The following is an 11,604-nucleotide window of genomic DNA, read 5'->3' on the forward strand; positions in this document are numbered from 1 at the left end:
GCTTGAAAAGATATATTTACCATTTAAATATTTAGCTGTTAGTCATTTGTATTGCTTTCTTTGTAGGGCATGTCTGCACGTGTTTATTGAGAGACATAATTCTTAATTATAGAAAAAAGAGTCTTTGTTATTGTTTTTCTCTGAGAGTCCGAGGAAAGGTCTGATTTGGGTATATCTTCTGCTTATTTACCAAATATCTGTGGTAGCTCTTGGCATCCAAACCAGTAACTACTAACTTGTGCCCCTGTTCTGAGGGAAATCTACATGGCCCCAAAGGAGTCTGCCTCCTTCATAGCTTGCCCTGCCCTGTCATCCAGAGCAGCCACGGGTGATGTTCCACGTTAGCAGGAGCTAGTTTGAAAAACCACAAGGCCATAGCAAACGGGACAGGAAACAGAAGATGGTACCTTCTTTCTTATGAGGTTTATAATTCATATTTAAATAATCTAAATGTCATAGTGTCTGGTGTTTAAGAACTCAAAGTGCAAAAAGGTAAAGTTTATAATAAATATTTAAACCCCAGCATTTTTATTGAGTCTATGGGCATATTTTGATGTAAATTCTGCTAGCCTGCAGTGTCTGTGCATCATCTTGACATGGTAAATGAAATTCCTTTAGACCACCAGTCTAAAATAATGAATTGTTCCCCCAGTTAATTGTATTGCTTTGATAACAAGGAACTGTGCTAGGTCTAGAGAACACAATAAGTGGATTTCATCAGATGATTTGTGTGACGTTTTGAAAAATGATCTTCTGGAGTGACCTGATTTTAATGGAACGCAAACCGCAGGCAGCCTGTGCCACTGCATCGCACCCCACTGCAGGAAGGGCTTCCTCCTATGGCACCGGGAGCGAGAGGGCATCACCAGAAAACCTCTCCCTGGGGGGGGGGGGGGGGAAATTCCCAGGGGAATCTAAACGGGAGAAAGTGTTTGCCTCGAAGGGCAACATGGATAACTTATTTTTAAGTTGTTGTTGTTTTATTGATGCTTGTTAAAAAAAAAAATCCAGGGGGCGCCTGGGTGGCGCAGTCGGTTAAGCGTCCGACTTCAGCCAGGCCACGATCTCGCGGTCCGTGAGTTCGAGCCCCGCGTCAGGCTCTGGGCTGATGGCTCGGAGCCTGGAGCCTGTTTCCGACTCTGTGTCTCCCTCTCTCTCTGCCCCTCCCCCGTTCATGCTCTGTCTCTCTCTCTGTCCCAAAAATAAATAAAAAACGTTGAAAAAAAAAATTAAAAAAAAAAAAAAATCCAGGAAAGATCTCAAGCTACCTTTTTGTCTCTTCATCACCAGTGTGAAAACAAGCCAAGACCAACCAAATAACAAGTGAGGCTATTTACTCAGAACTCGCTACAGGAAGGGAGTCAGTCATCCACCATTGCTCGCTTGCATTTTGGCAGACCCTTAAAAATAGGCAAATGGGAACCTTTTACGGTGGAAAAAAGAGAAGGCTTCAAGTGCGCCCTGATGGGAAGCAATGGGCACCAGAAAGCCGGAGGCAGGTTACCTGGAAACGGATGTGCTATGTGATTGGTTAGAGGTGCATAGTTGCCTTTTTCTGATTGGTCCTTATTTGGAAGCAGGGACAAAAATTAGGGAAGTTGTGAGTTATTAATCAAGTTGGGTAGGTGGGGCCTGTTGTTATAGGGGTAATTGTTTGACTTCCTAGATTGTTACTAGACATAGGGGTCTGACTTGCCATCACATGGCGGGCTGGCTTCCTAGCCCAGTTGTTGCAGATAAGGGTGTGCTTTGATGAGCAGGTTGCTGCAGTTTGAGGGCCAGAGTTCTGTTTTTATCTTACGGTCTGGACATTGTCTATTTATATGTTCAGTCTCTCACCAGCACGTACATGTTACATGCGGGGAGGAGTCATATTGTTTTTGTTGTTTTTTTTAAAGAGCTACTGAAAACTTTTTTTTTTTTTTGTAATCAATTAAGACGCCCTACAGGTGCACCTGGGTGGCTCAGCCGGTTAAGTGTCAGACTTCTCAGGTCATGATCTCGCGGTCCGTGGGTTCGAGCCCTGCATCAGACTCTGTGCTGATAGCTCAGAACCTGGAGCCTGCTTCAGATTCTGTGTCTCCCTCTCTCTCTCAAAAATAAACATTAAAAAAAATTCCCTACAATAAAGTATATTGAAGGGCAATGATAGAACTTTATCTTCTTTTAAAGATTCTTCCACACACTAGAAACCTCAGGAACACTGGAACCTTGTTTCTCTTGTTTACTCTTGTGTCCAGGGCCTCTTGTAGGTTGAATGAGGATGTAGCAATTTCTGGGTGGTTGTTTTTATTTTAGAGTTCTCCATATATTAAAATATGCAGTGGGGCGCCTGGGTGGCGCAGTCGGTTAAGCGTCCGACTTCAGCCAGGTCACGATCTCGCGGTCCGTGAGTTCGAGCCCCGCGTCGGGCTCTGGGCTGATGGCTCGGAGCCTGGAGCCTGTTTCCGATTCTGTGTCTCCCTCTCTCTCTGCCCCTCCCCTGTTCATGCTCTGTCTCTCTCTGTCCCAAAAATAAATAAAAAACGTTGAAAAAAAAAAATTTTTTTAAAAATAAATAAATAAAAAAATATGCAGAAATGCAAAATCAGTAATAAACACCTATCCCCAATAATTCGACACTTAAACATATATGCATGCAGTTATTATGATTATTATACTGTTCAGAATTAAATTACAGTATTATAGAAAGGAATAACTCATGGTGTGCCACAAGCTGTGTAGTCCTGTAAAGGACTCAAGCTTACATCTGAACAAAAACATCGTTTGGCCCATCAGGAGGATGAGAGCTGGGCGGTGGCCCTCAGAGTGTCCTCTGTGAGCACATGTGGTGGACGCTCAAACGTCACTGCCTCCAGGAGTCCAAGGTTTCTTGCATACACATTGCCATTTATGCAGGATCTGTAAATGCAGTTGATTGTTCCATTTTCATAGGAAAGAACAAGAATTTGTCAAATTAAAAATAAGCATGATTTGCAATTTTATTTGTAACTTAAGGACTGAAACATGGCTTATGATTTATTATTTCCAGCTGAATGTGTTTCCAAGCTTACAAATCATTAGCAAACCCAGGATATTTATGAGAGACACTACTTTAATTAGGCTTTGGACTGCAAATACCCTGAAATACAAAGGTACAGTGACAGTTTCGGATTAGCATAGAATTTCCTGTTTTGGCAACTCACGCTGTTTACTTCTCTCCTGGAATGTATCTTCTGTAAGGAAGCAACATTTGCAGCCACGTGTAAATGGAAAAGTATTGTTTTTCAGGGCTCTTTTGGACTGGGTCACGCAGTGGTTTAATGAATAACACGATTTCGTATTGAGATGCTGTGATCATTGAAATTAGCCTAAGTGGTCTCTGTCTACATTAAAGGAGACATACATTCTTTGTCATATTTGGCTGTCTCTGGATAAGATGGTGCCAGGAATGAAATAACAGAAGGTTGTGAATTATGACCGAAGTGTGCCAAGAGATCTGCAGAAACTTCAGGTCTGCCTGAACCGAACTTTCAGTTAGCACAACCCTGCTCCGTGATTTCTTTTTTTAAAAGAAAACATGTGCTTCAGCTTCCTCTCCTGAAGAAATAACAAAATAACTACTTCCTACAGCAGAATAAGTGGTTAAAACGTCTTTGTTGGCCACTTCAGAAGTCCATCTGGGCTCTTCCAAGGTCAAGAAAGCGATTTTTATTTAAACTTTGAACCTTTGAACTTGCATTACCTCTAAGAAATTTGAGTAATTGTTTATTATCCTGAAAGAGCAGGTTCTGTAACAGCAACCCTGAAAAAGTAAATATCTGAGATTGTCAGCCTAGCCCGTGATTACTGTAACTTTTTAGTCCCTTCCCTCCCTAGTACCATTAATTTCTCCTTCTCTACAAATACCTTCTCTTCTGTTTTCGAAAGTACCTAAAACTCTTTTTTCCCTTTAAAAAATATATGCAGGGGCACCTGGGTGACTCGGTCAGTTCAGCATCCGACTCTTGATTTTGGCTCAGGTCATGATCTCACAGTTCATGAGATCGAGCCCCACCTCAGGCTCCATGCTGACAGTGTGGAGCCTGCTTGGGATTCTCTCTCTCCCTCCCTCCCTCTGTCTCTCTCTCTCTCTTCTCCTCCCCTGCTTGCATGCATGCTCTATCTCTCTCTCTCTCTCTCTCTCTCTCTCTCTCTCAAAATAAATAAACATTTAAAAATATATATGTACTCAGATAATTCTATGTAGTCACACAGATTTCATCTGACCTGTTGCTTCCCCTGTGCACCAGTTCCCTTATTGCCAAATGGCTTGAGCATGGGACTCTTCCATGCACTGCCACATTTCCTCTCACCCCATCCCCCGCTTAACTTGTGGACTCCCTTCCTCAGTTAGGTATGGACATGACTCAAAGATCATCAAAATCTTCTTTGAGGAAATCAAATGGTCTCCACATCCAGCCTCACTGCTGGCCCATTTGGTCCCTCTGCAGACTCCTTGAACCCTGTCTTCCTTTGACTTCTACATTACTGCCCTAGGCTAGTGGACCCTCCCCTTACAGTGTCTGTTTCCCTTGGCATTTCTTTCCATTCATAAGCCTCTGGAGTTCTATCCTTGCCAGGTCAGAGTTGAGGCTTACCTAGAATAGATTGACCCACAAGGAGTAAAATAATTCAGTGACATCTTACATAGCTTAAGATCCAAAGTGAGGCCTTTCTCTAAGAGCATCACATAGAGGAGATGCCTGTGAGGGCTCAGGGTTTGGTTCAGCTCTACTCAGTGTCCGGTCTTCAAGACCCTGGAGACAGGAAAATGAACCAAAAGTCCTTTAGTGACCTCTTTAAAGCAAGCAGCCTGTTCTCTTGGTTTAGTATGGTGACTTGGCACATTTTGTTTTACTCAAGAATTATATGGGACTCAACAGAAACGAAAATGATTCATGCGTAGCTATGATAAACCAGGGTATCCGGTGGAGCCATTGCTCTTACAAGTTTAGAAGGCATTTACTATCCATCAACATATTACCAAATGTTCTCCTCAATCAGTAGACTAAATGATGTCACAAAACAGAATTCTTTCAATTACCTGTGATAGCTAGAGACTTACTTTTGTGTTAATAGTCTGCTGATCATACTCAAGATTTTTTTCTTATGTGTACAAAATATCAAGTTGTCTCTTCCATGTCTGCTTGTGCATAACATAACTCTGCCTGGGTGCTTTCTTCTTAAAAGCACTTGAAAAAAAAAAAAAAGAGAATGAACGACAGGCCACAGATCTGGAGAAAATATTTGCAAAACACATATATGATGAATTGCTGCTATCTAAAATATAAATGAAATCTTAAAACTCAACAAGAGGAAAACAAAAAGCTCAATTAAAACTGGGCAAAAGATCTGAACAGATACCTCACCAAAAAAATATGCATCTGACAAATAAGCATATGAAAAAAATGCTTAACAGCATATGTTTTTACAGAAGTGAAAATTAAAACAACCATGAGATACAGTTACACCTATTAGAATGGCCAAAATCCCAAACACCAACAATACCAAATGCTGACAGAGATGTAGTACAATAAGAACTCTCATTCATTGGTGGTGGGAATACAAAATGGCAGAGCCACTTTGGAAAACAGGAAATTTCTTTCAAAGCTACAAGCCAGGCTTACCATGTGATCCAATGATCATGCTCCTAGGTATTTATGAATTGTTAACTTACGTCTACAAAAAAAATTGCACATAGGTATTCATGGCTGCTTTATTTATATTTGCCAAAAATTGGAAGCAGTCAAGATGTCCTTCATCTTGGGTAAACAAACCGTGGTACATCCATACAATGTATGGGTGAATGAATATTATTCAGTGATAAAAAAATGAGCCATTGAACCAGAAAAGATATGATTGAAACTATATGATACCCCAGAAAAGGCAAAACAATAGAGACATTTAAAAAAGGTTAGTGATTACCAGAGGCTCAGGGGAAAGAGAGAGATAAACTGGTAAAGCACAGGGGATTTTTAGGGTAGTGAAATTATTCTGTAAGATACTGAAATGGTGAATACATGACATTATGCATTTGTCAAACCCCATAGAATGTACAATACAAAAGCGAATCCTAATGTAAACTATAGACTGGTTGATAGTCATGTATCAATACTGGCTCAATTTTTCTTTAAACCTAAAACTGCTCAAAATTTAAAAAAAAAAAAATCTTAGCACAATGGTTTTTATTCTACACACACAAAAACAACAGTAACACTGAAAATTCTTTGTACATCTAGTACAAACTTGTGTTCAGACACGGGAACTAAGGTGTGGAGTTACATCCATGGCTGCTTGTGATATCTTTGTCACATACTGAATTTAATTATCCAAAGTCAAAGTCAGTTAACTTTGTTAGATCCTTGTTCTTCATGTGTGAAGTTCATGTGTCTAAGTTGAAGAACATTTTAAGTGAAGGGCACGGTACGTAATAACTTCCAATAAACAGCTAAATATTTGATGACTAAATATAAAACAATGAAAATAGGGTGCTAAGACACCACTGTCACTATCCCGGAAAGGTCTAGCCACGTAGTTGACTGGTTTTCACCTTTTCTTCCAGGCCTCGCAATTGCCAGTGCCCTAATAGATATTTCACAACAGAAGCCTTCCGACAGTAAAGACAAGACTTCAGGAGTCCGAAATCGAAAACACCACCTCTCAACACGTCAAGGAACTTGTGTCTGAGAAACAGAAACTACTCCTGGATATTCCGACATGTTTGATTTTGTAAATGACTTCCATTCAGGCTGGTCTATGGCCTCAGTTTTTATGGAGTCAAACCTGTGTATGGTTCCAGAGCTCAAGTACACTTCCCTCCAAATGGGCGATGACTCAAGCGGCCAGAGAATGTCCGTGACTTTTATGAAAGTAACAGTACTGAGGGGCGACAAAGTCAGTTTTTACGACTCTCCTAGGCTTATCATAGATAACATTTAAATACTCCAGAAAAAGATGTATATTGTTTCTTAATGCAGATGGAAAATATGTGATTCCTATAAACCAAACTGTTTATATCCTAGGACTTTAAAGAAAGACATTTTATAATGCCTGAGTGATGAGAATTGTACAATTTTTGCCTCATAAGCAAACTTAAATCACTTCTATATGAACAGGAAATGAACAAATCGCAATGGCTTTAAATGCTGTTTTATCTCACTGTAAATGTAAAAGCAAGATTTTGATTTAGCGGGATGTAGGTAATGTATTTAAATATTCCACATCACCATATCATGTCCGCACTCAGTTTGAGAATGGGACAGTTTCCCACCTAACGGGAACACAGACCAAAATGAGACCATTTGGATGGATGGTAAATGCAACTTCACAGGAGGTTTTATTAGAATTCCAAGTGAAAAGGACATTCCTGTCATCCACGCCAACTGCCTCACTCATTATCAGAGCTGATAGAGCATGGAAAAGCCTGTCCAGCAATCAATTTTTTCCCTCCTGCCAAAAACCCTGTAATACCAAACCTGAAGAGAGCTGAAATAGTTATTTTACAGTGTGCAAGCTTCAGCTCTAGTATGGTAATTGTTTTTAATTGCTTAGGAGTCATTGGATCAGACCTAAATGATTCATCTGCATTTTTGTAAGAATGGATCAGCTTTGGTTGGCCTTCCTCTCCTAGCTGCTCGATTTTATCTACCTTTTACAAATATTATGGAAGTATTTTAGAGGTGACCCCTCCAAAGTTTTCACATGATCCAGGGTCCTTCTTGCCAACTATTCACTTAGACTACAAGTAGGGACAAGCATTTGTTGGCAAGCATCTACAGTATTCTTGTTTCTAACATAAACACATTGGTGTCATGAGAGCAAGTTTCTAGTTTAAAAAATAAGTTCATCAATGCCCACATTTAGCATATTCTTCATGATTCAAACATGTGAATTATGGCAGAAAGCAAAAATGGTATAGAACAGCCTTCACACTGGAACATAGATTTATTTGTGTCCTAATTTTGACTCTAGTTCACCAGAACTCAGTAGCATTAACCAGACCTTGTTTGGAATTAACAGTTTCTTAACTGTGGTCAGGGTGACTACAAGATATGTGTAGAAAGCAGTGACAGAGAGACCCAAAGCTGCTTTATACAACATAGTTTTGTTCAGTATGAAAGCCATTTACACATAATTGATGTTTAGTACTATATATGTACTTTTCATGTTCTTTGGATTTCTGGAAGGTAATGACACTTTACTGTTTACAGCTAATGCATAGTTACTTGCATGCTGTGGTTGTACAGTAGCAGAACATGACCCTATTGTGATATTCAATGTTTATTTCATAATACCATTATACATAGTCAGCTTAATTTGATGAGGATCGAATGTAATATATAACAGGAATGACCATACAATAGGTAGTCGCATCGTATATAAGATTGCTAGGTTGCATCTAACCATGCCTATCACTGTTTTGATAATTAGACATTTATGAATTATAGTATATACTCTTTATGTTGGCATGATAATTTTGCTATTTTCTATGCGTTAAAAATAAGACTAATTCTTAGAGTAATTTTATCTATAGCCTGTGGGTTTTTTTGGGAGAGGGGGTGGCAGTGAAGCTGGTTGTTTTTGCCTCCCTGTGATATTTTCTCTCTCAAAAAAAAAAAAAAGGCAAGGAAAGTTTGTAAACGTCTCCTAGAAAAACGATCAAGTAATTTTATTAGCTTCTTTTTGGACCCTTTAAATGTTGCTTTTTCTCCTGGAAAAATAAATTGACAAAACTGGTGACTGCAAAAATATAACCACTTAAAAATAAAATGCCCGATTTGTTTAATTCTCTAAGAGTTGTATGAGAGAAAGCTTATGTAACAAAACACAAAAACATATATAAAATCTATTCCAGCTGTCCATTTAGAGAGGCCAAGCAAACAGTGTTACAAAGAAAGGATTGCCAAGCTGTATCCACCTCCAGTCCCACTGGGTTCCTCAAACTTGAAAATTTGAATTTTAGAGAGTTACGGGACATAATGCAATGCGAAGTTAAAGTCATACTATATCTTTCTGGGCCAAATATTGCTACCTCCATGACTACTTTTACAATATCTTCTCGACGTATCAAAGCTTTTTACTGGCAGCAAAATTCTTCACCCTCAGGTAAAGTGGATTGAAAAGACCTTAGGGATTATCACTTTGTATTTGTGTCACAATTTTTTTGTCCCCACATCCCAAACACTTTAAATTTAGATGCTCCCTTTTTTTTCTTTAACTTTTTAAAATCAATTCACAAGGATATGCAGATACTCTTCTAGAAGTTTATACTTAAATAACTGATTCTCTTCCAAACTTTATCTCAATGGAATTTGGTACCTTTCCATTGAGAATAACTTTGAAGGGTCCTTTAGATTTTAGGATTTCTTCTTCTTCCAAGTAGGAAAAAGGTTTTGTTAAATAGAACAGCATTTTTAAAATTTACCTGGGGACGATATTTGGACAACCAGAGAATTCTTGTTTAAAGGGATGCATGTGCTTACAGATTGATGTAATAAATTTTAAGAGGATTGGGGTTTCCTAATTGCTTTTAAATGGAAATTTGTTTTAGTAATACACGGAGAAGGAAAGAGTATGCCACATACTATTGTGTTATGTTCAGTAGGAAGACTTCAAATAGGACATATTTCAGTGTGGAATCAATACTTGCTGTACTTCCCAATATCTCATTTGGGGGGGGGGGTGAAGGGAGGGAAGTTCTGTCATATAGACGTGACTGTACAGCTGGAGTCCTGTTGCAGTCATTTAGAGTATAGACTGGCAGACGGGCCCAAGAACAGATGCTGGCATCAGCTTTGAGCTGTGTCGTGCTGGGCAAGTTTTGCTCTTCAGAAGCCTCAGACATTCCATCTGTGAGGGAAGGTGGTGCCCACCTTGCCGACCCACTGTGAGCCCGGAAGGTAATAGGCATCAAACTCCCACAGCAGGCCCTCCACGCTGAGTAGCTGGGATGGACCATCACGGGGCCACCAGGCCACTGGTTTTCAACCGTTTTATGAATCCATCTATTAATTTTTCATCCATCTTTTTACCATAACTGAAAGTCAAGTAGGGTTTTGCAGGTGAAAGTTGCATAAAAATCTCGAGCAAGTTCCTATATTTCGAGGATATAGAGATTTCCAAAAAAAGCTACTTTGATATTTGAGTCATTAGAGGCTTTGGCTCTTCCAAAATATATATAGCTTTAATAGAGCATTTAGACAGGAACAATCATTGTCACTTTCACATTCAAATTAGGCAAGAAGAAACCAATCCTTACCTTTGGTTGGCATACATCGTACCTCTTTTTATCACTAAGCATAAAACTATGATTTGAAGAGTGTTTTATATAAAAGCTTTGGAAAAATGAAAACGGATCAGACGAACTAATTCTCCCACATACATTTAAGGAAAAATCCACTTCCAAAGCCCATTTGTCATGTTACTAGAGTGACTTTGGAACTCACTTGATCATAAGAACTACCCGGGTTCGTACAGATTCCTACTTTTGCCTCAAGAGATTAAGACTCAGAAGGACTGGATTAGACCCTGGAGATTCATATGCTTAATAAGCACCTCAGTGATTCTTACCATTAGGCGAATTAGGAAAACACTGCACTGGGCCAAAGAGTTGCCTTTATCTACAGTTAGAAGAATTTCTTTAAATAACGAAGTTATCACTCTAGTTCAAAATGCTTTCAATAATTTTCCAGGGAATACAAGCCATCTGGTTGGTGTGACAGCAGTGTTTTCAGTATAGTGTACATTTAACAGTGTAGTCTTATCAAATTTTTAAAATTAAGACTTATAACCATATCAGTATATATGTATACACATGTGCATGCCAATGTTAAAACAGATTGTGTAAAAGTTCAAACCTGCTTTAAAAAGTCAACATTTTATGCTGCAGTGTGCTATTATTAATCAAGAGTTTAATTACTGAAATAAAAACACTGGATCTTCCAGCCCCCACTGCTAACTACGGTTTTGTTATTTTTATTTTTACCCTTCCAAAATCACAACAGGAAAAAGCTTTCAACACCTGAAAATGCCCCTCTGTCATCTAAGACTTGGTTATAAAATTTGTGTTATTGAAATCCCCATTCCAAATACATTTTTCTCTCTTTCCCCTCTTCTCCTGATTTTCATTGACCTTTTCTACACGTCGTCTTTGAATGGCATGCGGAACACTTTGAATGTTGCTGAGAATGGGAGCAAACCCCACAAGAGGTTGAGAGCGAGCGGCCGGAGTTCCAGCTATGACTGTGGGTCTCCGCCCCCGCCATGTGTTCTGTGTTTACAAAAATCGTTCTTACTTACAGTAACCATCCTGGTTCTGAAACTGGTACAGCTGTGGCCTAGCTCAGCAGTGTTCTAAGAAATCTGCTTGCTCTTTGGCAGGCTTTGGGTTTCGTCCCCATGTTGCCATCTGGGTCCTCACTTTACATTAGGGCTACTGCCCTGCTGGACCTCAGTCCGGAGTTACTGAGAAGAGGCTGCCAACAAGGATCTCTCTCTGCAGCAGCCACAGTTGGACCCAGGGTCTGTGACCCCTCTTGGGCTCAGGGTCTCGGGCCCCTCTTTTGCCCTAGAGGATGGAATGGT

The 11,604-nt window shown here is 39.7% G+C and overlaps 1 protein-coding gene across 3 annotated transcripts in view; it reads left to right on the plus strand.

Annotated features, from left to right (window-relative positions):
* ATRNL1 (attractin like 1) overlaps nt 1-10,978 on the plus strand; it is a 789,076-nt gene extending 778,098 nt beyond the window's left edge. For all 3 annotated transcript variants that reach the window (XM_058697871.1, XM_058697872.1, XM_058697874.1), the window contains one exon: nt 6,584-10,978. In XM_058697871.1, the coding sequence (XP_058553854.1) occupies nt 6,584-6,708 (125 nt within the window). In that variant the 3' untranslated portion in view covers nt 6,709-10,978. The remainder of the gene's footprint in view (nt 1-6,583) is intronic.
* The last annotated feature ends 626 nt before the right edge of the window (nt 10,979-11,604 follow it).

The sequence above is a fragment of the Neofelis nebulosa genome, chromosome 13, assembly GCF_028018385.1.
Source record: "Neofelis nebulosa isolate mNeoNeb1 chromosome 13, mNeoNeb1.pri, whole genome shotgun sequence".
In the NCBI taxonomy this organism is placed as follows: Eukaryota; Metazoa; Chordata; class Mammalia; order Carnivora; family Felidae; genus Neofelis; species Neofelis nebulosa.